The following is a 27,997-nucleotide window of genomic DNA, read 5'->3' on the forward strand; positions in this document are numbered from 1 at the left end:
AAACTTAAGTGTTTCCAAAATAAGTGTCTTGTCTAATAGATTAGGACCGATAACTAGCTAGTTTAATAGTTGACACCATGTCAGCCATCTTGAATAAAATCTCAGAAAATCATTCTAAAAACCATGGTATAACTCAACATCTACAATGAGTAGAAGCCACCTGACAACCATAATAAGGATGACAATGATAGAGTGCTTAACAGCATAACACGAATTCAATATTAATGTGGCAAATAATCATTGATTTTGGAACTTCAACAACAACAAATGACTAATAATCTATGGCGGGAGTTAAAAATAAGTTTTCTTTGCAGGTCTATATAGCTAGGCACCTCTATTACAATCAGCGAGCAATATGTAGTAAGAATTGAAAAAGAAACATCCGAAGAAATGGAAATAAAGAGAGGAGTCAGGCAAGGCTGCATACTATCACCTCTATTATTTAATGCTTATTCTGAAAAGGTAATTCGAGAAACTTTGGAAGATGAAACAGTCGGCATAAGAGTAAATGGAGTCTTAGTTAACAATATCAGATATGCAGATGATACAGTAATAATAGCCGATAGTTTACAAGACCTGGAAAGGCTCATGAGTAAAATAGTAAGGTGTAGTAGGGAGTACGGACTCTCTCTCAATATCAAAAAGACGAAGTTTATGAAAATTAGTAAAAACAACCATAATACAAACGAAATTTTAATAGTAGAGGGCCAGCAGATCGAAAGAGTAAAAAAGTATACTTACCTAGGAACACTTATAACAGAAAATAATAACTACACTGCAGAAATCAAAGTCAGAATAGGAAAAAGCATGTTCTAATTTTATGAAAATAAAAAAGGTCCTATGTAGCAAATATTTAACATTAGCTCTTAAAGTACGCCCAACAAAATGTTATGTATACAGTGTACTATACTGTGGAGTGGAATCATGGACGTTAAATCTAGAGACTTAACGCCTTTGAAATGTGGACCTATAGAAGAATTATGAGGGTTTCCTGGGTAGACAGTTACGAACAATGAAGTACTGAAAAGAATAGGTAAAGAGAAGAAAGTTGAACTTACAATTAAAGAAAGAAAGCTACAGTATCTCGAACATGTGATGCGGGGCGAGAAGTATGGCATCCTGCGACTCATAATGCAAGGAAAGATAGATGGCAGAAGAAGCATCGGAAGAAGACGAATTTCATGGCTGAAGAACCTAAGAGAATGGTTTGGATGCAGCTCAAAACAACTATAATAATAATAATAATAATAATAATAATAAGCCTGTGGGAGTTTTTTGTCAGTTCTTCTATCAGGCGCGGCCCCCTGCGAATGGGGGATGCTTTCTGGGTATTCGTAGCGCCAGTACCCAGAGAGTAGCAGGGATACTTGCCGTGGAACAAAAACTGACACCTGGCAGTAGGTATAAAATGCACACCCATGAGAATGGAGAATAATAATTTATGTTTAGGATCGCTGCCTGGGGATCGCCAGGGCACGTCTGGAGCCGGCGCTGGACGTGACAGCATGCGGGACGTCGGTGGCAGGGTGTTGAGGAGGCGGGCCCCTGTCATACAATCAGCTACAGCCCAACAACAACAACAACCACAAGCGAGCCAAACAACAGCAAGAGCTCCACCCGCTGAAGGTGCTGCGCTGGAACATCAGCCGGCGCTCACTCAAGCGGGACGACCGAGGCAGCGCATGAAATGGACTGTGTCCATTAACGAAAGCATTTTGCGCTCCTATTATAAGGTGACAAACTTCGGTCAAGAAACGATCGGCTACAGACAACAGCTGTATGCCGAATTTTGCAGGGAGTACCCAGATATTCAAGTATCGGAGCAAAGAGTATCAGATCAATACCGGGTAATCATAAGAAACAACCTTATCCCAGAGGCTAGACGCAATACGATCAAAAGCGAAGTCGAACGGGAGATTAACAACCAAGGGCTAGTTTTAGATCAAGTCCCTAATGAAATCCTTGATGAGCAAATCCCTGAGATTCCCATACCAGAAACTCAACCTGACAATACACAGCAGGAAAACAACGAGTTGCGCGATAGTCTAGCAAACGAAATGGCGCGTGCCGTACAAGAGTTTAATGGAACAAATCCACTTAGCAGACCACCGCTACCACGAATAAACTCTTGTAAGAAACTAGGTGCGCTGTTACAAATTGTGAACACTGAAGTCCTACCCAATTATGTCGTAGAAGCCCACACATTGGAATATCTGCATATGCTAATCTACTGTGCAGCAACAGCAATTGCTAATGTAATGGGCGTTAAGATCAGAACACGACGGGGTACTAATAACGGAAGGACTGGTAACAGAACTGCACCCTGGGAAAAAAGACTTCTCGGAAAAATTGAATTACTGCGTAGGGATATTGGTCGAGTTACAGAATATGTAAGAGGTGTAACAAGTAGAAAGGTCATTAAGAGAGCTGAAGAAATAATGCGGAGCACTGCAAGACACTCGAGATACGATCCGGAAAATAACACAGCCCAACAGTGTCTGGATACATTAAAACAAAAACTCTCCGTCTATTCAGGACGATTAAGAAGGTATAAAGTTAGTAACAACCGAAAATGTGACAATGCACTTTTTGAGAACTCTGAGAAGGCGTTCTACCGAAAACTCAATTCCACCGTAGAAAGTGTCGACAAGTCTTACCCAAGCCAAGAAGAAATTCATGAGTTTTGGGGAAATCAACTTTCCACACCAGCTGTTTTTAACAACAATGCTGGCTGGATAGAAGATACGACGCACAACTGTCACCACTACGTCACTGCTAACTACGAACCATTCACGACTGAAGAAGTCTCAAATGTCATCAAAGAGCTTCATAACTGGAAATCTCCTGGACCAGACGGAGTCCAGAACTTCTGGCTTAAAAAGTTTTGGAGTATTCATGAGTGCTTATCAACATTAATTAATCATGTTATTTCTAATCCGCAGGAATTACCATCATTTCTAACTCAGGGAACTACTTATTTAATACCCAAGGATCAAAATAACACCCAAGATCCATCCAAGTACCGCCCAATTACTTGTCTTCCAACTTTGTATAAATTGGTCACATCCTGTGTAACCCGGCGTATCTACCAACATTGTGCTCTAAACAATATCATAGAGCCTCAACAGAAAGGATGCGCTAAGGGTTCCATGGGTTGCAAAGAACAGCTTATCATCGACTCAGTCATTTCTAACCAGGCATTCACTAAAAAAAGGAACCTTTTTACTGCTTTTATTGACTATAAAAAGGCTTTTGATTCAGTACCGCATGAATGGTTAATAGATATATTGAAAATATACAAAGTCGATGATAACATAGTGACCTTTTTAAGGCATATAATGAGAGATTGGAAGACTAAAATTCACCTCCAAATACCTGGTGAAAACAATATCGAAACCGAAAATATCGCAATCAACCGGGGACTATTTCAAGGAGACTCGTTGAGTCCATTGTGGTTCTGTTTAGCTTTGAACCCCCTTTCCCAGCTATTAAACTCCACTGACTCAGGTTTTAGCATTAAAAGCAATAATACTGTGGTAGCGAAGCTCAATCATCTGTTGTATATGGATGATTTGAAATTAATGGCTTCCACTCGAGAACACCTAGAAGAGATGCTAAAAACTGTAGAAACATTCTCTAATGATATTAGTATGCAGTTCGGTCTAGACAAGTGCCGTGTTTTGAATATAGTCAGAGGAAAGGTACAGCCCGGTGGATTCGATATGCAAAATGGCCAGAACATCGAGGCCATGGGCGACAACGATATGTACAAATATCTTGGAGTAAAGCAGGCGCGGAAAATTGACCATAAGCAAATGAAAACTGAGATAACTACTGAGTTTATAAGAAGGGTAAAACAGCTGCTTCGTTCACAGCTTAACAGTAAAAATTTGTTTAAGGCACTAAACACCTACGCTTGTTCCGCGCTTAGCTATTCATTTGGTATTGTTAAGTGGACAAAAACGGATATAGAAAATCTTCAGCGAAAAGTACGAACACACCTCACAAAGGCACAAAAACACCACCCTAAAAGTGCAGTAGAACGAACGACATTACCCCGGTATTTAGGAGGAAGAGGGCTTATGGATATAGGTGAGCAATTAGATAAACAAATTGCTAATTTAAGAACTTATTTTCAGATGCAGGCTGAGACATCTACTCTACACCGCGCCATTTGCGCAGCAGATGACACAACACCGATCAAACTGAGGGAACCAGAAATGCGCTTAATCCACCTTACTAAGGACGAAAAACTGCGCGCCTGGATGGGTAAACCTCTGCACGGGCGACATCCCAATGAGGTCAGCCAAGACTATGTCGACAATACAGCGTCGAACTATTGGTTGACATCAGGAAAGATGTTCCCTGAAACGGAGGGTTCATTACTGGCCATTCAGGATCAGGTTATACCAACCAGAAATTACCTGAAATATATCGTCAAAGACCCTCAGGTTCAAAACGACAGATGCCGATATGGATGTCAAGCCCAAGAAACCATCCAACATATTACAGGGGGCTGCCAAGCATTTGCTGCAACTGAATATAAGGAACGGCATGACGCAGTGGGAAAAATCCTTCATCAAGAGATAGCTAACAAGTTGGGACTTCTCCAAACGGACCATCTCCCATATTATCAATACGTTCCTGAGAGTATGCTTGAGGATGGCAACTACAAGCTATACTGGGACCGCAGTGTGCTCACAGACCAAACAGTGGCACATAATAGACCAGATCTCGTACTAGTTAATAAATTAACAAGACAAACAACACTAATTGATGTGGCGATACCTAACAACAATAATCTACGTAGTAAATTTACTGAAAAGATCGCCAAGTATAGAGATCTGGAAATTCAAATACGGAGACAATGGAGAATGCAAAGTACCCAGACGATACCTATTGTTATATCTACTACTGGAGTCATTCCGAAGACCCTCCTCGAAAGCATAAAAAAGCTGGGTCTCAATGAACATCTTTATAAGACCATGCAGAAAGCTGTACTACTTGCGACGGCCAGAAGTGTACGAAAATTTTTGGGAGATACACCTGCATTCCAAGTCACCTAGGGCTCGATAACACGGAAAGAGTCCCACCAGAGCTCAATCCTTTTGATACCGTAGGTATCTGGGATGAGTCAATTTTCCCCTTAGAGGGAGTGTGAGCCGTATGGCTAAATCTGAATAATAATAATAATATCGTCTTTATTATTTCTTCAATATAGAAATGTACATTTTTATATAAAACATAATATATTATTTTCAGAAATAAAGGGCGAAGTTCATTTTCTGAAATGTCGCCATTTACAGAAAATGTTCTTCCACTTAACCCGAACACTATTTAGATATACTGCCTCAAAAATTAAAATAGCTATGCTGATTGCCAACCTCCATAGCAGAGATGGCACCTGAAGAAGATTGCTAGACAAATAGGGGTAATGATCCTTCACTTTTTTAACCAGACATAGGTAAAACAATGTTGACTTTTTGAGCATGTACATATTATTTTGTAAAAACTGAAAAACTGAAGAGTTGATATAAAGGTGTTTTACTAGAAACAAATAAAATATTTCAATATCTTTACAAAAATCTAATTCAACTCCATTTCCTCCACTTCACTATCCATCCTATCTGATGAAAAAGTCCTTCGCATATTTTCATAATACCTTCTACTACTCTCACTCACTGAGGGTTTGATTTTAAGGAAAGCCTTGTTAAAATGCTCAAGACTGACCGCTGTGTTACTCTCTGGCTCCTGGGCAGAAAGAGAGAATATGTCCTTTATGGCTGAAATGCTAGCTTCGCGCACCAGTGCTGACAGGTCTGCTCCTGTAAAGCCTTCACACTCTTGTCGTTCAGCAATGTCTGATAAAGAAACATCATTTGCAAGTCGAGGTTTGGTGGCTAAAAATGTAAGATCATATTATTAGATCATACCAGTAATACAAACTAAATTTAAGGAAGAAATAAACAAATCTACTTTTGCACTCGATTCTAGATCCTGACCCACTACTTTGCGCCGTGTAATTTGGGTTGCCTACTGCGAACTTTTAACATGTCTTCTTAAATCATGTTTACATGTATACACTTTTCCGCATTCCATGCACTTATTAATTCTTTCCACACCCAACATTTTCGTTGTCAAGAAAATGAAATACCTACTCAAAAAGCAAACAGAACTGTGAACAGTAGAAATGATTGAATCGGAAAATTTATCTAACAGCTTCACTGTTCAATTGGTAATTATACAAAGAGCCTACATTATACCACATCCAATACTATTTTAATATTAAATATCATGTAACTGCAGTAAATATCGATTTTTATTATCACTAGTCTTTTCAGCGTTTTTCTAAAAAACAATTTTAACGGTCACATATGGACGGCGTTATGCATAACTCGACCAAGCGCCATTTCTTTAATATCGAGATAACAGCAGATTCTGGTGACATAGCTAAAACTATCTTTAAAAAAATCCCTGTTATTGTCACGTTAACGGTTACTAAGAAAAACAAAATTAAACCAAGCGACATTAATCCACTTACCATTAAGCGACCATTAAGTAACCAAGAAACGAAAAACTTTGAAGCCATTTATCTCAAAACTATGTTTTGGCGCTTGGTCGAGTTATGCATAACGCCGTCCATATGATCATTCACACATGACATAATTAGCATATAAGCAAATCACATATGATTCACTGAATGCGCTTCGCAATTAAAATCTAGAGTTTAAACAACTAATTAAATTTCGTCAGCCCTAGCTTTTCACCGACTTTCAAGTGACTTTACATCAATTGATTTTGAATTTTGAGTCTATACTTTCCCAAATTTAATAAAATTTGTGATTTTTTATATTAAATAATCGTTGTTTTATTTAAGTCAAGCATAGCCACAGATCAATCTTTATAGTAATAACTTTTCAGTTTCATTTTTAAGTACATCTAAAAAGGTACTATCTACATAATTTAATTTATTCATGCCTTATAATGTGAATTTTTAAAGTGGTTAGGTAACATAGCAAAATTTTATTATTTATAAAATTCTTTCATACAGCATGACTGGCTCGAAAACCGTTTAGATACCTTTTCTTTGCAATATCTATAAATTAATAATTTTCCCATTTCTATTTTATTCCAATTTCTATTTGTATATATTTTTAAATAACTCGAAAGGCCCATTTCGCCGATTCAAGTTTATATAGACAACCCAAATTACACGGCGCAAAGTAGTGGGTCAGGATTTAGACAGCATCTACTTTTGCCCTTTATTTGGGCTCCAATTAGCAGTTGAACAATATCATATCAAACTTTTCCCTTTGTTGAATGGGTTGCATATATGAGAGTTCATTTTGAATGAAGTAAAAAACAGACATACTCTCAATCATTTATTGTAACTTACGACGACCGGTTTCGCTCTCTAAAGTATGTAGAGCATCTTCAGGTCAACGGTTACAAGTCACTAAATAATTCGGTTACAAGGAGCTATTTCTTGACTTGAGTATTCATTAACGTGATATCTTGCTTAAGTTATGCTAACGGGATATGGTGGAATAGACGGAGAATCTAGTAAAGGTTAACAAGTATATGGAGATTGGAAATTCTTGATGGCGATGAGATAGTTGGTGAAAAACCAACAAATATGTGCCTGTTATTTTTTTGTTTGTGAAGTAGACCAAAGTGAATGTCATATATACAATTTTAATATGTGATGGTTTTAAAGATTTTTATTTCTATTTATTGAAAGATTTTTATTTATATTTATTAATGTATGTGTTAGTGTAAGGCTTACAACGTTTGGATCAAAACGGGTTGATATCTGGTATGTATGTTAGCTGTGGACGTGCGGCTGTAACCCAAATTGTTAAGGTCAATACTCCTTGATGTTCTAATGAGAGGAGTAGTGGTCGCATAAGGGATGAAAAGTCGGAAAGCTTAAAAATTGTAGCTAAATGATTGTATTAGCAGTCATATAATAAAACAATAATAAATATGAATTGATAGACAACAATGTAGGTACATGAAACCGAGATATAACTTAAAGGGGGGAAATAGAAAAGAAAAGAAAAAAAAGAAAGGAATTAATATTCTGTTGAAAGTAATTGATTGTAAATTGAGACGATGTTTTAATGATATAAGCAGTGAAGAAATTTTAATAAACTATTGAATAAGATAAAAGAAAGGAATAATAATAAAAATAAAATTTTTTTGAAGGATTACCTACATTGTGTTTAAAATTCGTCAATAAGTAAAATCCATATTAGAATTAAAACAAAATACACAGGACACAAGACGATACAACAAATGTGGGAATTGAAATTGGTCAGGAGCACTGCATTTGTTTCAACTATATTGAAAATTGTACCTACATTGTTGTCTATCAATTAATATTTATTATTGTTTTATTATATGACTGCTAATACAATCATTTAGCTATAATTTTTAAGCTTTCTGACTTTTCATCCCTTATGCGACCACTACTCCTCTCATTAGAACATCAAGGAGTATTGACCTTAACAATTTGGGTTACAGCCGCACGTCCACAGCTAACATACATACCAGATATCAACCCGTTTTGATCGAAACGTTGTCAGCCTTACACTAACACATACATTAATAAATAGAATTCTTTTAATAAATATAAATAAAAATTTTTCAATAAATAGAAATAAAAATCTTTAAAACCATCACATATTAAAATTGTATATATGACATTCACTTTGGTCTACTTCACAAACAAAAAAATAACGGCACAGATTTGTTGGTTGTCTTTCACCAACTATCTCATCACCCTCAAGAATTTCCAATTTCCATAAACTTGTTAACCTTTACAAGATTCTCCGTCTATTCCGCCATATCCCATTATAGGAATTGTATGTAGATTAATATCTTACCATTTTTAGTAATAGCCCTCAAAATGTCAGCTCTATCATTAGCATTGGGCAATCCTACATATAGAACCTTATCTAATCTTCCAGGTCTTAATACAGCTGGATCAATAATATCTACCCTGTTAGTAGCTGCAAGGAGATATACTCCTTGTCTTCCAGACACTCCATCCATTTCTGTCAAAAGTTGATTAACCACCTTAAAAAAATTAAAAATTACAATTCACAATAAAACACCGTTTTTGAAGTTATACTTCTTTAGGCGCGATTGGGAGTGAATGTAAATGTGCGCAAATTCATCAAAATTGTTGCGTGTTACACGCAGATCAGTTATACGTTTGCTCTGATTGGATATTCAAATGACATGTCAAAAATTATCCAATATGGCGGCTGTGGTTAAAAAATGTGTTGTCATTTTTATTATTATGGTTATGGTTGTTAAGTTGTGTTTTAAAAGTTGTGAGAACAGAGACAAAAGCGAGTTTATAGTTGTACTGACGTTTTAAATAGTTTTTATATATATTTTTGGACTTATTCATATATAGAAAAAAAGAATGTGTGTGTACTTTGTACGCACGTTAGAAGTCCTACTTATATTAAAATTATGTAGAAAATCTGACGTTTTTAGATTTTCTATGATTCCTCAAGGGAAAAGCAATTGCTGGGACGCTCCAGTTCGTCAAAAAATGACGGATTAACATTATTTTTCGAGAATTTACCATTTTTAATGATGTTAAAATTTGACGAAAATACAGCAGAAAATCGAAAGGCCAGAAAATTTATATGTAGTATAAATTTTTTTTTCGAGAAACGACGTTTTTTAGTTTATACTATACGATTCCTCACGAGAAAAGCAATTGTGGGGACCCTCCAGTTCATAAAAAATGACGTTTTAACGTTATTTTTAATTTTTGGTATTTTTTTAAGTAGTAAAATTAGTTTAATATTTAAATAAAAATACAATTCAAATATATCTGTTTCGTTGAAATCAAAATAAAAGTATAACTTCTTACGTGAGTACAAAGTACACACTTTTTTTTAATCTTACCCTTGATGTTCCACTGTTATCAGAGTCGTTTCTTTTGGGGCACAGTGCATCCAACTCATCAAAGAATATTACACATGGAGCACTGTGTCTGGCTCTTTCAAAGCAAGTTCGAACAGCTCTCTCACTTTCCCCCACATACATGTTCAGCAATTCTGGTCCTTTAACACTTATGAAGTTAATTGCTGCTTCATTTGCTATAGCCTTGGCAAGAAGTGTTTTCCCACAACCTGGTGGGCCAAAGAGGAGCACGCCTGCTGGGACTGTAATACCAAACGATTCAAATTGTTTAGAATGGCGCACAGGAGCCTGAAAAATATATTTTTCTTAGCATTTTATTTTTTATAATTATTTATGAATATTTACCACAATGGTCAGCTGCAACTCCTCTCTTATATTTTTCAATGAACCCACATCACTCCATGTTGTATCAGGTACTGTCACAAAGCCTTCCCGCTTTGCTGAAGGTTGAATTTTCTTCAATGCAGCTCTAAAGTCATCCATAGTTACACGCAAAGAGGCCAACTCTTCTTGTGATAAGGGCAACTGATCATGCAACCAAAATAGCATTTCATCGTAGGGACTGATATTTTCTAATACAGATGTTTTCTTTAGAGTTGGCTTAACACACTGACTTTCGTCATCAACAAGAATTATAGTAGGGTCTGATGTGGAATCATCAGCAGTAGGTAAAGTTTGTTTTTCAGGAGTGTCATCTATAATGATATCCTCATCATTTTCTTTCTCTTCAACTTCTTTTGATTTCTCAGGAGTACAACTATCTGCATTTGATTTTTCTTCTGTTTTTTCATAAACTTTTGCTTTTTTCTCTTTTGGCTCTGATTCTTCAATTTCCACCGGCACAACTTCAGACACTGATGTACTTTCTTCCTCTTGCTACATAAATAAAAATATAAGTATAAAAAATTATAACTCGAATGTGGTATTTACCTTTTTTTCATTCTCCCCCAGTTCTTTGAACAACCGATCAACAGCAATATCTGCAGCTTCTCTAGTTAGTGCCAACAAATCAGCTCCAACATACCCAGGAGTTAAAATTGCCAGGTCATTAAAATTAAAGTTTGGTTCCAATTTTACCTTTCTCGTGACAACTTTAAGTATTTCGGCTCTACTCTCTTTATTTGGGATTCCCAAGCAAATCTCCCTGTCAAATCGGCCTGCTCGCCTTAATGATGGATCCATAGATTCAGGTCTATTGGTAGCACCAATTACCAATACTCTATGGCCTTGTTCAGTTCTGTTGAGTTCTAAAAAAAATATAAGAATGAAAATTATAGAATTGTACTATGTCTTAGATCAAAGAATACTAAAAATTATAAAAACGTGGATACATGATCACACCAATTTTACAGCTACCAGCAAATTATTAAACAAACAAAATGCTCTTTCAATAATATAAATAGAGGAAACATGTATTTTGGAGTCTGTATTCAGAGAAGCATTAGATGAAGTCCAAGGTGGAATCAAGATTAACGTAACCAACAGACAACATCAGGTACGTGATGACACCGTCTTAATAGCAAGCAACGCACAAGAACTACAAAATATAATAAATGCGGTAGTTTGTCATAGCGAAACGTTTGGTTTACACTTAAACATATCCAAAACTAAAATTTTAGTATTCTCCAAGACACCAATAAATGTACATTTGTATGCCAAGGGACAAATGAAGGGTGTCGGGAGAAAATCATGGATGTCATCAAGAACTGATTTTGAGAAAAAAAATTTTTAAAGTTATAAGACTATTTATGACAACAAAAATGTGTTGAAAGGTATTGAAAATAAACGGAATAATGGAAAAATTGATTGATAATATAAACGAATGTAAACAAAAAATAAAAGTCAAATTGTTTTTAAAAAAATTTAACATTAGTGGCGCAATGTCCACTTTTTAACGAAGAAAACAATGGATGTCACCAAGTACAAGCATTTATTCCCAATATTATTGTGCTTTGTTTTTTTTTGTTCTCTGCTTTCATTTGAAAAAGAATAAAACCTTTTTGGTTAAAAAACTGGTCTTAGCAATAAAAGAGCTTTTACTTGATTTTCTGCTTCCTTTAGTTGTGTTATATTATCTTCTTACAGACTTCAGTACTAAATGGCCTAGTGTTGGTTGGTCCCCATTTTGTTCTTCTAAAAATTAATATCTTTTTGATACCGTAAAACATATTTTATAAAAAGGTATTTACCCTCTTTCGCTTCAAGGCCATAGACTTGATTTTCACAGTTGGATGATGTGTTGCCTTATTTTTGTCACTTATTTTTAGTTTACATGGCTTCTTTTAACTAGTTTTGATGGGAAATGGCTTCTTTTCATGAGGAATTGAAACATACATCTCTTTTGCATCTAGAGACTCGCAAAACTTAGATAAAAGTACTACATCTTTATATTTTTCATCAGTTATAAGAATAAAGTTGAAATATGACTGGTTAGGCAAATGGAACTCTGATTCTTTAAGACTTTCAGATTTTTTTGACTGAGCGGAAGAACGAATTAGATCTTGAAGTCTATGTCCTATACCCATGATAGTGAGGGGGTTAGAACTGATGGAAAATATTTCCTGTATCTTATGTATTGCGAAAGGGCATTTATTCAGATATCTATTGGTTAAAAATTTTCTCCACTCTTTAACAAAAGCTTGAGTTATACATGTGGTGCGTCTCGTGGCAAGCGATATTGCTTGGGTGACAATCATTGTTTTCATCCAATTATGCGTGGACAAATATCGTTTTCTCCCGACATGGCCAATTAAAAAGGCTTAAAATCTCTGAACATTCATCGTTTTCTACTGATTTGAAGGAATGCTGCGATAGTATTTGTTAAAATCTACAAGACGGCGTATTTAACTAAATTTCACCCATTTAGTGACATCCATGGTTTTCTCCCAACCCCCTTCAAATAATAGAGCAGGTAACGTCCATAAAATATTTGGGAGCAAATGTCTATAGCCAGTGTAACCCAAAAAAGAAATTCTATCAAGAATTGAACAAGCGAGGAAAACACTTAAGAAAATGAAAACAATTTTTACAAGATCAGACCTTAGTCTAGAGCTCAGAATTCGAATGATCAGATGTTATGTGTTTTCTGTCTTGCTACATGGCTGTGAAAGTTGGACAATGGACTCTGAAAAGGAAAAGAGAATAGATGCCTTTGAGATGTATGCATACAGACGGATGCTGAGAATTCCATGGGTACAAAAGGTTTCTAACAATGAGGTACTTGAGCATGAACAAACAAAAAGAATTACTAAGAATAATCCAAGATCCAAGAAAGAAAAATACAATACTTGGGCCATGTGTTCAGAGGGGAAAGTTACGAACTACTTCAAATCATATTGGAAGGTAAGGTAAAGTACAGGCCAAAAGTTCACTAGGAAGACGCCATAAATTGTGGCTGAAGTACCTGAGAAGATGGTTTGACCGCTCATCCGCAGAAAATTTTCGTGTAGCAGTTTCCAAAGCTACAGTTGCCAGTTGGATCGCAACCTTCGAAAGGAGACAGCACAATAAGAAGAAGAAAACAATGAATATCAATAGATAGAAGCCAATTCAGTTCTCATAATGATTTATTTTTTAACAAATATTTCTTTCCTGTATTTATAACATACTTTTTTAACTACTTCAAGTATCCAGAAATGGCTAAAAGAGAAGTGAGATGTTGTCTCATCATAAAAAGTAAAAATGGGTTGATTGATCTACTTTTATTGAGTTCATCTATAGGTATATATAATCTATCCTGGTGTTTTCAAATTCCAGAAATTAAGTAATTTTATGGTGCATGAAGAACATTTAAAACTTTATATCTGGCAACAATGGTTTAGTACAACACCCCGTACTTATTAATAATGTCCGAGTGAAATATCAAAATTTAATTTTATAACTATACAAGATGCTCACTCTAGTAGAAAGATGATACAGATTATAGTTAAAATATATGGAATGAAAAGCCTAATATTTCTTATCAACAAATTCATTAATGTAGAAAACACTAGAAAACAACTCTGGACCTCGGAGGTAAACTACACTATCTCATTTCGAGCAACTGTGTTTGCAACAAAGTTTAGAGTACTTAGGATGTTAATAAAAATCTGATATATCCCATAATTGGTTGAAAGACAATATGACCCCATTTTAATGATAATAAATAACCAATTTGTATAATCCAACTAATATATATATATATATATATATATATATATATATATATTTTCAAAAAACCTTTTTACCACATAGTGGTGTAAGGCGACAATACATTACATACAATACAATACATTATTAAAAAATTATATTATTAAAAACAACTTAATCTTAAATTTAACCAATAACTGCTATACATTTATATTATGTACAAATTTGACCCATTCCTTCTTATTTCTAGCCAGTGTCCTTGCTTCTATCCATGTTGTTCCCCTTTTCTCGATTATTTTGCCTAGTGTTCTATCCCATGTTTGTCGTGGTCTACTTTTCTTCTTTCTTCTTTGCGTTTTTGCCTGCCAAATTTCTTTCACCAGTTTTGTCTGATCCATTCTCTGAAGATGACCCCACCAACTGAGTTGCCTTCTCTCTATAAATTCTAACGATGAGTCGATTTCCAAATCTTCTCTTATTTGAGTGTTCAGTAGTCTACCTCTTTTGGTAACTCCTCGAACTCGTCTAAGGTATTTCAGTTCTACTGCCTGTATTTTACTCTTTTGCCGATCTGTTAGTACCCATGACTCGCAACCACAGGATAATCCAACTAATAAAATAAGTAAATTAAATGAACTTGTTCAAAATAACACCATGTAGACATAGTTTAGTTTACCTCCGAGGTCCAGAACTGTAGCCTAGAAATATATTTATATCCCACTTTTTCTCCATTACACTACACGCAACTCATACTGATTAGGTACAATAAAAAAAAGCAAAGATATACTTACCATCAAGACAACCAATTAACTGTGCTACAATTCTCTTTTCCATGTCTTTTTGAGCATTCTGTCTGTTTTGGGCAATTGCGTCTATCTCATCTATAAATATTATAGATGGTGAATTCATAAATGCTCTTTGGAACAGTTTTCGTATTCTTTGTTCACTCTCACCTGTAAAAAACAGTACCAATTAATCATAAAAGATTATATTTAATTACCAAAACTGTTAAAAACTACTATTGAAACCATGCAAGTTCTGAAAAGCGACACCTGGTTTCATAGCTCAGCGACATTTTTAGCACTTTAATTATATTGGCCAATTATATTAGTTCTGGTTGCTGGACAATCGTCAAGCCATAGCCCAAAAAAATTATAAGAAGAAAAAATAATATCAAGGTTATTTTATTAAAATGTAAACAATTGTATGTAGTAAATAAAATGAATTATTAAAATGCACTACTACAAGCAAAATACAATTAATTAAATTTACTTTTATATAATAATGGCATATCATATCAATATTGTGGAGCAACATATAATTTTTCTTCTTCAATGACAGTAGATATGAAATATACATCAATTTGACAATTTCAATTGACAATGAATTATTCAAGATTTCTCCGCTATTCACGCACGGTCGTTTCTCTTATCCCCTTCAAGTACTTGCACACAGCGAATATAAAGCGTTTACATTAGATATTTTAAATGTTAAGAATTCTTTGCTTACCAGAAACACCAGCTACAAGCTCTGGAGCAGATACCATGAACAGCATCATCTTCAGTTCTCCAGCTATTGCTTGGGCCAGCAAGGTTTTACCACAACCGGGGGGGCCATGTAACAAGAATCCCCTTGGGGGTGTTATACCCACAGCCCTATAAATCTCAGGGTGTGTCATATGCAAAATCAATTTTGTCACATCTTTCAGTGTCTTTTCCATGCCTCCAAGGTTGGCAAATGTAATTTCACCCTCTCGAACCTGGTTGTTTACATGTTCAAATTTTCTCTTTTTGTGGCTTTGTGATGGCATATTAGAAAGTGTGGCATAGTTAATGTTTCTTTTTTTATTTTTATCATTATCATGGGTCTGTTGTAATCCATTTCTGTTTGGGAGTACATTAGGTGGTTTTATATTTTTTGGAGCAGGATGCGGGGGAGGTTCTTCAGTTTCATCATCGCTACTAATATCAATTAACTCATTTTCATCCAGTTCTTTTGGTGCAATGTTCTTTTTATACATATTTACCTGAAAATTAATATACATTTAAATTAAAGACATATTAAAAATGGAATAAACTTTAAACCTATGTATTACTCAAATCAAGAAAGACTATCACTATAAAGGCTAGAATATCAATGATCATTATATTTTAATACTACGTTACGGATGAAGATTTTTGAATGTACAATTTCTGAAAACAAATCTTTTATACAGTTTTTTAGGGAAATAAAAGGCAGATATCCAGCACTGAATTTATTAAATCTTGCCCAAGTATACTTTCACTCTTAGAGAATTATCAGGGACATTTTATCATATTAGGAAGATATCCTGGAATATCGTAGACATTTGTTTAAATTAGTGGCAAAAACATTGAACATATAACACATTGAACAAAGGACAAACAGATTAAAATTAAATGCTGCCACTACATTACATATTCGAAGATGAATGTACAATCATTGTACCTCCATCTTTATAGAGATTGTATAGATCGTCCCAAACCCTTTTTTCGGTGCACCACAGATATCGAATTCTCTTTAACGCATTACAGTTTGTATCATTCACATATTATCATTGTATGATTCACATGTTATATTGTTACATCAATCACATATTTTGTATTTGCTGTTTTTTTTTCATAAATATCAAACGAGAGAGATAATTATTAATAATCTAAATAATATGTGATAGATAAATAAATAAATAAATAAATAGTTTATTTACGGTTATACCAATTACAATAATTAAAATCATTAAATAATTCATATACAATAGAGCGTCGATAATCCGAACTAATTGGTACAAGGGTAGTTCGGATTATCAAATTGTTCGTGATTATAGAACATATGTTTAAAATACATACAAAGCTCATAAACATAGTACATATTATATACATACGTTTTAGTTACAAGGAATAAAACACCTCACCTGCATAATAAACCAAATATATTGTATGTATTTCTGCATAAACAAAACAAAAATCCGTGGTCATATTTTGCCCATATTGTCATATTAAATCCAAAAATTCGGTCCGCGATCTAGTACATTCTTTCACGGTTTTTGCTCTAAATTTTAAAGAGCCGCTTGAATTGACATGAAATTTGGCATACGCATAACTTACATGTCAAAGAAAAAAAGTGATATTGTGCCGATGTGTGCTTTTGCCCTGGGGGTGACTTTCACCCCCTCTTGAGGGTGAAAAAATATATGTCCAAAATAAGTCCGGAAATGGGTAAACTGACTAATTTAAAGCAACTTTTGTTCTATAGAGCTTTTTCGCCAAGTCAACACTTTTCGAGTTCAACAAAATAACCACATTTTTAGACGGTTTTTCGCAAATAACTCAAAAAGCAAGTATTTTGTCGAAAAAACGTTCGTAGCAAAAATATAGCTTGTAAAAAAGTAAAATAAACTGGTGTACGAGTTAGGTCTATAGACCTCGTAGAACCAGAGTTATAGCCAATGAAAAATAGATTCATATTCACCAAATCTCAAATAGAACACTGCGACGTGAAATATCCAAAAAATTAAGTACTTTTTGGGAAAACCCCATTATAACTTTTTTAAAGCGTTTAAATTTATTTCTGTTTTTATGAAAATTTCCTAGCATTAAATTTAAGCAAGTTACGCTCAAAATAAAATTGGTCCCTTTTGTTTTGGCAAAAAAAAATTGGGAAGACCACCCCCTAATTAGCAACTTAAATGAAATTATTCGTTACCGCTCCACAAATTATTTTACTTATGTTGTGTTTATATTACCGTAATTTCGGGTGACTTTGGCCCGCCAGGGTGACTTTGGCTCATTTTGGGAAAAAGATATTTTAGTAACTAGGGCATTTGTACAATAAATTATCAAGTAAATTTCATTGTACCGCACCATCAGTACCATATGAACTATTTGAAAATTTTAATAAATTATGCTAATACATGTTATGTTACGAAAAAAAACGAATTTCTAAAATTTGGTCATTCCACATAAAATTTTTTGACTGCAAAAATTGGTTGGCAACCAATAATACTTCCAAGAGTAAGATTAATTGCATAGTGGCATATTGAAAATCTGTGAATTCTTAACCTCCCTGCATCCTTATTTCAGTCTAAACATAGACAGTAAGACTGTCGGATATTATTTTGCAAGGTACTACAAAATTTAACGGTTTTCGGGTGACTTTGTCCCAGTTTGTTGATTGTTGGATTTTGGTCATTGGTTGCTTCTATATTAAATTAAAGTAAGTAAATGCTGATTTTAAATTCGCTTTTAGCCTTGTAACATCTGCAGGGTTTATTAACTTTATAGCATTAAAGACGTAAGTAACCTTATTTTTTTAGATGCCCTCCAATTACAAACGTGTTGCTGGTAGTAGAAATTATGGAAATTACACAGCAGATACATTTTCCAGGAAAATTCAATGGATTTGTAAGAGGTAGTAACGGTTGGGTGCAAGTAATGATACTGGGTGAAAGAAGTTTATGGCAATGGCCCGAAGTCCCCGTAAAAAAATCCTACCACTTGGCTAATGTTGATTTCACTGAGCCATTGGAACTTGGAGATAACCGATATTTCTTTCCAGATTAAAAAAAAGCTTGTAAATCGTTTTATTGTTCATTCTTTGTTAAGAAATGATGTTTTTTGTTAACCTAGGGTCATATGTAAAGTTTCATGTTAGTTTTAGTTTTTCTTTGTTTAAAATTTAAATAAATTTTTTTTCACCTAACAAAATATTTGTTTCTGGTTTATCTGGTAGGGTCACTTTAGCCCAAATAATAATAATCACAGAGAATAAATATAAAATGTAGCTTGAGACAAAGTCACCCGACACTAGCGGGTGACTTTGCACACCACAATTTTATTTTTTTATAATAAAGGAAGCGCTTCTTTGTGTTGTCGTGTAATTTTTTTAAAAGAGTAGTTATAGACTCAAATACACATAAATAAAGAAACATACTTTTATGAATTCAAAAAACTGAAATCTACATTTAAACTTCGAAAGTGAGTCAAAGTCACCCGAAATTACGGTATCTGTAAGTTTCATCGATTCAAAGTGCTTATTTTTGAAAAAATTTGGTTTTAAAGTAAAATTTTTAAAAATTTTAATTTTGAAAAATATGCTTTTTTTTCAAAATAACTTAAAAATTGTTAGAGATACCAAAAATCTTGAAAAACAAAAAAAGACAGCATTGCTTTTCTGAATACCATGTATTTTTTTGTTTTTCTGTTCGACAAAAATTGATTAAGATTTGGTGTTTCTAAATTTGCATACATTCGTGATCAGTGACTCGTTCAACCCCTTTTAACTAGAGCCCTTTCAAAAATAAGGACTTTGAACCGATGAAACTTACAGATCATATAAACAATACATACACGAGTCAAGAAACCTGTGAAGTCGTAACGATTAAGTTCATTTGAGATACTAATTAGGGGGTGATTTTCCCGATTTTTTTACCAAAAAAAAGGTACTAACTTTATTTTGAGCGTAACTTGTTTACTTTTGATGCTAGAAATTTTTGTTATAATACAAAAATAAAGCTTTTTTTAAACACTTTAAATAAGTTGTAATGAGTTTTCTCCGAAATGTGCTTCATTTTTGGTTATTTCAGGTTGAAGTATTCCATTTGGAATTTGACGAATATGAACCTATTTTTCATTAGCTATAACTCTGCTTCTACTAGGTATAGAGATGTGGATATATACACCATTTTTTAAAAATTTTTACAGGCTATATTTTTGCTAAGAACGTTTTTTCGACAAAATACTTACTATTTGAGTTATTTGCAAAAAACCGTCTAAAAGCGTGGTTTTTTGTTGAAAAAATGAACTATTCACTGGCAAATAACTCGAAAAGTATTGACTTGGTGAAAAAATTATATAGAACAAAAGTTACTTAAAATTGGTCAGTTTATCCATTTCCGGACTTACTTTGGACGAATATTTTTTCACCCCCAAAGGGGGGTGAAAACCACCCCAGGGCAAAAGCACCCATCGGCACAATATCACTTTTTTTCTTTGACTTGTTAGCTATGTGTATGCCAAATTTCATGTAAATCCAAGCGGTTCTTTAAAATTTAGAGGTTTTGCAATATTTTACTGTACTAATCATATTTCTTAATTTTATATTTTTTTTGTGTTCGGATTATCGACGCTCTACTGTATTAACAGTTTTAGAACTCAATAATAATTACATACAGTTTACACAAGACAAATGAATAGAATAAATACCTAAATGACAGTTTACAGTGACATTGTATTTTAAAACGATTTTTTCAGCTTTTTTCGAAAACTATTCAGAGAGCTAGAAAAAAAGTCTACATCTAAACCATTTCCAGATTGACACATTCGTCTTATAGGTCTATTTAGACAATAGTTTGTTGGAATTCTAAGTGAAAAACGTCCTTAGATCTTGTGCACCTTTGAGGAACCCTAAGACCTACTCTGCAAAATTTGAGGCGAATCTATCATTCCGTTTACAATTTTGAAAAGAAAAACCAAATCTAGCATTAAACGACGATTTTCTAATGTTGGTATATTAAGCAGTTTTAAAATGTCACAATACACTATATTTTCTGAAGAAATTCCTAATTTATAGCCTACAAAGCGTAGAAATTTTTTCTGAACTTCTCAATGCTTTCAATATGACATTTATATAAAGGAGACCAAATAGTGCTGGAATATTCCAGAACTGATCTAACCATAGAACAATATACACTTTTAAAACAATCCTCATTATTGAATTCTGACAAGGTTCTTTTCAAAAATCCAAGTAATTTAAAAGCTTTATTACAAATAAAATTATAGTGATTTTTGAAACATAAAGTGGGATCAAAAAATACACCTAAATCTTTGAAAGTGTTTGTTGGTTCCAGAAATATATTATTTATAGAGTAATTAAAACAGATAGGTCGTGAGTTTCTAAAAAGATGTGATCGTTCATGGGTATTCTTTCATTTTTCCGACTGTATACTTTATACTAGATATATAATTGGTTAGCGATTACAATACTTTAAATAGGTAACCAATCAATGAGACGAGTAAAGATAATTTGAGACAAAAATAATCGATCATATGGTAAAATGACAATCGTAATTTATAGGTTAGTATTTTTCATCGATGTAAATATAAATATTTTATGTCATTGGTATATTCGGACATTGTATAGCAAAATTTGATTTTATATTTATTTATTTTTACATTAAAATATTTTAAATATTAATACTGTGGCAAATATTTGTAAAAATATTTATGTTTATGTAAATATAAATATTCTGACAACTGTCAGATTTAACTAAAATGTCATGTAATGATTTGTGACATTCTTAAAATCCTATATGATGTCAAAATTAATGACGCACTTAAAAAAGGGTTTGGGATCCACTATACCTCCATCTTCAAATATGTAATGTAGTAGCAGCATTTAATTTTAATCTTTATCCAGTGTGTGTCATATGGAAAATTTTTTTGCCATTACAAACTGAAAAGTCTCAGATGCAGAATTCACCATTATAATAAAATTAAAATGGAAAATAGTTATTTAAATCTGAAATTTTTCTTGTTGAAAGTTCTTTCTGGTACATCCTTAATCTGTGACTTTTACAATTTATAAGACCGCAGACGACGAATATAGAAAATAGTTATTTAAATATGGATAATATTTAATATTAGTATATTATACTAAGGCACATCTCGCTGCTAGTGCTCAAAAATTAGATATCAATAACAATTACTTGTTTTATCAGGACAATGATCTAAACACATGCCATATTGGGTTCATACTTCATTGCTTTATAATAAAATTGAGTTCATACTTCATTGCTTTATAACAAAATTGGGTTCATCATTGCATAAAATTTGAAATTCGAAAAAAATGGTATAAATCACAACAGAACATAATTTAGAACCTGTATCAAAGATAAAAAAGTTTTGTTTGTCTTTCGTTTGGCCCCTAAAGACGACTAAAAATTCAACTTATACCAGCCACCCCAAAACGCGTCGTGACGTCACAGGGTTGTATGTTTACACTCTACACCAATTGTACAGATAATTTTAAACTAGACATTATAAACGTCAGTAAAAAATACAGTTATGTGACGTTAAAAGTGTTTTTGATCGTTTATTCATAGACAATTTGTACTTTTACAAAATTGTTTTATTTTCAATAGTAAACCTTCTTTCCTTTCCTTCAAAAACTGTATCAAACTCCAATCTCAACAAACTGGTAATATTATTACAACGACATACGATAAATGTAATTAGAATATAAATATTTTTCCTTTATTCCCCGACGACGAGCTGGGCAAATACCCAAGTAGGTGGAGGCCAATAAACTAAAGAAGTAGAAGAAGCATATACGTAAATATAACCATAAACGAAACCACATAGTTAAACTCTTTGACGTCACGCATCGTTGGAACTATTTTATGATAAAGAAGACTTTAAATTTGTACTTCTATAAGTTTTTGAAGCGTGAAAATTTGGAAATCTCATTTTTATACAAAACTGAACATTATTATGTAATAAAAAAAATGTGCAAGTTCCCTATTGTCAAAATGTCATTAAAACACCAGCCTAGTCATCAGATTGGAATGTTATTCAAAATTTGTGGTTGAAATTAAAAAATAAAGTAATCAGTTCCCAATATCAAATAATACAAATGAATTGAAAGTAAAAATTACTGAGGCTTTATGATGATGACACAATCTCCCTAGAGTAGACTAGAAAGGTTAAATCAATGCCTAGACAACTACAGGCTGTAATTGATAATGAATTGAAATACAAAATATTAGCAATCAGTTTTCAATGCCTGGAGTTTGTTTTTTACCAATTTTCTTGTTTTAATACTTTGCATCATTTTAGCTGGGACATCAAAGTCACACATAAAATAATTAAACATTTATTATTTAACCCTTTCGGTACAGCACCGGTTTACTAGAATATGACCAGCTGGACGGGTGCAGACAGCACTTACCTATAAACTAATTAACACTTAAATATATTGTACATAAAAAAGTGATGAAATCGCATGTAATGCGATATCGTTGACAAAGTAGATAAGACACTGTAATATTATCTCAGATAAAACTTACTTTAGCAAGTAATTTTAATTGTCAATGAATCATTTACTGAATGAATCAAGTCCTCTTTGTATTAAAAGTTAAGCATGGTCTATTTGAAACCCAAAAAAATAGCGTATGCTATTTTAAAAGACTTATAGTAATTTAATTTCATTATGTCATTCAGCCCTGTGATGGATAATGGAAGTTATCTTTAACGTAAAGTTATCCTGTAGTTAAGTTATAATCCTCGAATTGGTGTGATGTATCATATTTAACTTAATTACTTGCGTTATTTCTTGACAGTTCTTGAGTTATCTGATATATCAACTGTCACTTTATAATGCAACATTAAACCTCAAGTTATGAGATAACTCTGTAGCTATGTTAAGGATTGTAAGGTTAGGTTTATGTTTTGATTTGTTTTTAGATAGAAATCAAGTGAATATTTAACGTAGAATGCTGCTTCAGATTGTCCCAGAACCTTGTGCGGCATTTTATTAATTTAATAAATCAAATTTAATATCAAATATAAAGCAGCACAAAATTATCAAAAACATAGACCTAAGATAACAATTAAAAATACTTAGATAATAAAATTAAAACAATAATAAAAATAAAAAAGAAAGCAAATAATTTAAAAATAGAAGGGTAATGCAATTTTAAAAATTATACAAAAATCAATCGAGAGATGCAAGTTGAAATTTTTATTTATAAACATGTTTTAAGTACTGTTCTTTGTTTCTTCTATCTACTTTTACAATTCATTCACCACCAAACATCGAACAGCTGTTCGGTCAGCGGTAGCCATGGGTAGGTATACCAACTTCTCGTGATTCTCTTTCTCGCTCAAATTTGTACTGATTCTACACAAGGTTCTCTTTTTAGACAACTTAATATTTTCTTCCAACTGTAACGTCTAAGAAATAACTCATCTCATAACGGTGGATGATCCATCACACCGAATTTACGTTTTATAGTTATAGAGATAGTTATGTTAACTTTAACGCAAAAGTTAAAAATAACTTCGGTAATTCATCACACAGCAGATTATTTTCTAATAAATATTGAGCCACTGATAAGCTACACTAAAATCACAATAAATATGCACTAGAAATAAACAAACCAAGACACATTGAATGTAACGAGGAGCACTGCCGAATCATGATTTACAATGTATAAACTTTGTAAATCATGATTTGGGACTTCAATGTATATAGATTGTAAATCATGATTTCAGAGTGCTCCTTGTAACATTTAATGTGCCTTGGTTTGCTTATTTCTAGTACATCTTTATTGTGATTTTAGTATACTTTTATTAATTAGGGACTGCATCATTTAAGCTGTGAGCCACTGTATTTTAAGTAGATGGCAATAAAGTTAGGTATTATACTTACTAGTTGGTTGTTCATTGAATTGTTTTCAGGACTATTATATTCACCAGGATCGATGCTACTTTCGTCGCTACTTCCTGGATTATTATCCGAATCTAACCCGTATCGAGCTAAAACAATGGAAAATGCTTTTTTAACGGCAGCTCTGAAAACACTTCTTTTACGTTTAGCGTACTCTCTATATTGCGATTGTAGAGCGTTAGCTATTTCAGATATGTCCACGTAAGTTTTGTCAGTATTTTCTTCCAGGTATTTTTGTACCCTAGCGATAATAGTTGGATCAGACACATATGGCATTCTTCAGCTGATTTCAAACTACGACTTTATAATTTTATGCTCTGTACGACTTACCCATTAGGGGGCCCGATTAATCAATCCGTCTCTTTACCGTTTACCTCTTTGAAAACGCTCAAATTAAGTTATAACCGAAAAATTAAATTAAACGACAACTTTTAATTGTTGATATAACAACGTACACAGCGTTTTGCGCGTCTCAAATACAGGTTAGCGGTTGATGTTGGTGTGGGAATGGGAAAAATGGCGACCGAATGACCGAAAGTATTCATTCGAATAGAATCGTTTCGTTGTGTCACGTAATCGATATGAATCGTATAAAGTTAAGCCGGCTTTACATTTACGAGTACTCGGACTCGCATTCGAGTGGAACTGCGAACGTTTACATTGAATGAGTGATTCTTTTTTACTTTATTTTCACTTTACAATATATTATAAGGCATGGTGCCGTACGGGTTAGTACTCATCCGCTATGGTAACATCTTGGATATTAGTGCACCCTAATATACTAATATGTCTGTGTAGATTTTGGCATTGGATCCGACCATCACTTGTAACACCGTTGTCGTATCCTCTATTTTTTCATACTATCATGGTATCATGTTCAAATTTTTTGTGATATTATACACGAGCGGGACACCCTCTTAGTTTTCGAGATACTGACCACGGAGGGGCGAATGGCTAATTTTATTCATACGTTATATTTTCGAGTGTGCTGAAAACGAAAATGAGGTTTATTTTGAATTTTATGTGGGGGAACATTGTCAAAATCGCAATTTTAACCGAAAAATAAAAAAAATGAAATCACGTTTTTTGCGTTTACCTCGCTACAACTCTGTTCCATTTTAATATTTTTTCTGAAATTTTTACAGTATATAGCTCTAACATTTCTGAAGACAAAGGTACCTGCTCAAGTTTTTATTCTTATCATGATAAAGGTTATGAATTTTTCAAAGAAAAAGGTGCGGATTTGTGCATTTCAAAGTTTAGTCGCAAAAGTTGTGTGACGAAGTTTAAAATTTAGCTTATTAATCACGTTTATTTGAAAGTAGAGAGTATAAAGAAGTTTTCTGGTAAGTTTTAGATCAAAATGTTTTATATAAAAAAAATAGTGCAACTTTTAATGTCGACATTAGAAATCCCCAATATAACGCTTATTTTTTTGAGACGGACAATCTAGGTCGAATTTCTCACCTTTAGTACTATCCTTGGATTATAAGCTTTCATTTGACACCTCATTTGTCATTCTACCTAGTATAATGACGGGGAAGTAAACGTTCTTATTCTATTATTCTTGTAGGTACATTTAACATTGATTGAAATTATGAAAGAAATGGCATGGCAACACTGTGACGCACAAACATAAAGGCTGATTCTCACTAGCATGCAAGGCAAGTGCTCGGCATGGGCAAGGCATCGGCTCGGCAAGATACATTTTACATAAAATCTTATGCACTTCACGGGATGTAATTCACACTATGCGTGCCAGGCACCGGCAAGCGACGGGCTTTGCATGCGACGTTCTTTTCGAAACAATCTTTGCCTAGCATGTGCCGTGAAGGTCACGACAGTGTGAATACCTTACCGGCAAGCAATCTGCAATCTTGGTTGTTTAAAATCAGTTTTATAAAGACGATAGAAAAAGAAGTATTTTGTTTTTGAAGAGGTTCCTCAATATACGCCAATTTTTCTTCTTCTTTTGGCATCATAACTCTGGATGGGTCTTTGCCTGTCTGGCTATGTCCTTCCATTCGGATTTCTCTTGTGTAGTTTTTCTCCATTGTCTTATGTTCATGGTTTTCATGTCGTCTTCCACGTCATTCATCCCTCTCGTTCTGGCCCTTTCTTTTTTTTTTCGCCTTCCTATCAGCTTCCATTGTAATATTTTCTTTGTTGTTTATTCATTGTCTTTCCTCTGCACATGTCCCAGCCATGGCAGTCTTTGACTTTTCACAAATTGTACAATATCGTAACCTTCATTCAATTCATTTACCTCGTTGTTTCTACTGATTTTCCATGTGCCGTCTTCTGCTTGCACCGGGCCATATACTTTTCCCAGCATTTTTCTCTCGAATAAACTGAGTTGGGCTTCATTCCTTTTCGTCATTGCTCAGGTTTCACAACCATACGGGTCTAATCAATGTTCTGTAGATAGTCATTTTGATTTCAATTGTCTAATAATTTCGATTTCATCAATCTTTTATGTTGTTCTGAAGCTATTTCCTTGTGGAATATTTATGATTGACTATTAAGATGGGAAATAAGCCACAATTAAATTGAAAAAATAATTTTATTAACGTTTCGAAGCCCAAATCGGGTTTCGTTGTCAAAATACAAAATACCACTGAAACGGTAATAAAATCATTTTTTCAATTTAATTGTGGCTTATTTCCCATCTAAATACGAGTCAAGTTACTCGTAGTTAATCATCAATCTTTTAATAGCATAGTATGTACGATTCTCCTCTGGAAATACGTGCATTAATTTCGATCCTTACGGAATTCTTCTGATTTCTGTGCCCAGATATGTGAAGGCATCCACACGTTCAAGAGTATAGTTGTCTATTGTGATATAATTTTCATTGCCAGGTGTTCTTTTGACGGTCATGTCATTCGTTTTTGCTTCGTTTATTTAATGCTCCCTTTTTCGTGCTTCAGGATCAATGTTTTTGAATGCTTCAGTTAGTCGTGTTAAAGTGTAGAACTACATCGTCTGCATTTGCAGTAATTTGTACTGTCTTGGTGTTTCATTGGTTTTTCTGATGAGTGACTCAAGAACTAGGTTGAATATTATGGTTCAATATGCCATAAGTTGTTAAATTCATACACTGTCATTCGGTTATATTTAAAAAAAATTGTCTGATCGTCTAAAAGTTCTGAGTCTAAGGTTGCAAATTCTCCTTCTGTTGTGCGTTTCTTTAGCATTTTAAGCACCCAACAACGTCTTTTTCTATTTCTGCAATATTTGTTTCCATTTTCTGTTTCTTCGTCTAATATTAGAGCAATTTTTGTTAACGTTCAATTTCAACATTGTTCACTACGCAAAGCAACCAACCCGCGGCAAGCCTTTCGCAGTGTGAATTGGCTCCGAAAACCTTGCCCGTGCCTTGCCGTTGCCGGTTCGGTTCCTTGCACGTCTAATGAGAATCAAGCTTAAGATTCAGCTGTGCCTTACATAGGGTGCACTA

General features: G+C 33.7%; 3 protein-coding genes across 9 annotated transcripts in view; 2 read left to right on the forward strand and 1 right to left on the reverse strand.

The window, feature by feature from the left end:
• Positions 1–27,997, forward strand: part of LOC126882130 (monocarboxylate transporter 5) — a 681,181-nt gene that overhangs the window by 500,242 nt on the left and 152,942 nt on the right. The window contains exon 9 of one of the 5 annotated variants that reach the window (XM_050646980.1): positions 18,407–18,746. The exons of the other annotated variants lie outside the window; for them this stretch is intronic. Coding sequence (XP_050502937.1) covers positions 18,407–18,438 — 32 coding nt within the window. The 3' untranslated portion in view covers positions 18,439–18,746. Of the gene's footprint in view, positions 1–18,406; positions 18,747–27,997 lie in introns of those variants that run through there. 5 annotated transcript variants of the gene reach the window in all.
• On the forward strand, positions 984–5,496 carry LOC126882131 (uncharacterized). Its single transcript, XM_050646981.1, has 2 exons — positions 984–1,260; positions 3,991–5,496. Exons 1-2 carry the CDS (start codon positions 1,182–1,184, stop codon positions 5,064–5,066), a joined length of 1,155 nt encoding a protein of 384 aa, XP_050502938.1. The 5' UTR covers positions 984–1,181; the 3' UTR covers positions 5,067–5,496.
• Positions 5,529–25,083, reverse strand: LOC126882129 (nuclear valosin-containing protein-like). Of its 3 annotated transcripts, XM_050646974.1 has the most exons (9): positions 24,868–25,083; positions 24,520–24,626; positions 15,586–16,102; positions 14,868–15,029; positions 10,879–11,195; positions 10,294–10,824; positions 9,931–10,236; positions 8,889–9,081; positions 5,529–5,900 (listed from the first exon to the last, which is right to left on the reverse strand). In XM_050646974.1, exons 1-9 carry the CDS (start codon positions 24,869–24,871, stop codon positions 5,587–5,589), a joined length of 2,451 nt encoding a protein of 816 aa, XP_050502931.1. In that variant the 5' UTR covers positions 24,872–25,083; the 3' UTR covers positions 5,529–5,586. The 3 variants fall into 3 exon arrangements, with proteins under 3 accessions (XP_050502931.1, XP_050502930.1, XP_050502932.1); XM_050646973.1 differs by having other exon boundaries at positions 24,520–25,073; XM_050646975.1 differs by lacking the exon at positions 24,520–24,626 and having other exon boundaries at positions 24,868–25,072.

This window comes from Diabrotica virgifera, chromosome 3 (assembly GCF_917563875.1).
Source record: "Diabrotica virgifera virgifera chromosome 3, PGI_DIABVI_V3a".
NCBI lineage: Eukaryota > Metazoa > Arthropoda > Insecta > Coleoptera > Chrysomelidae > Diabrotica > Diabrotica virgifera.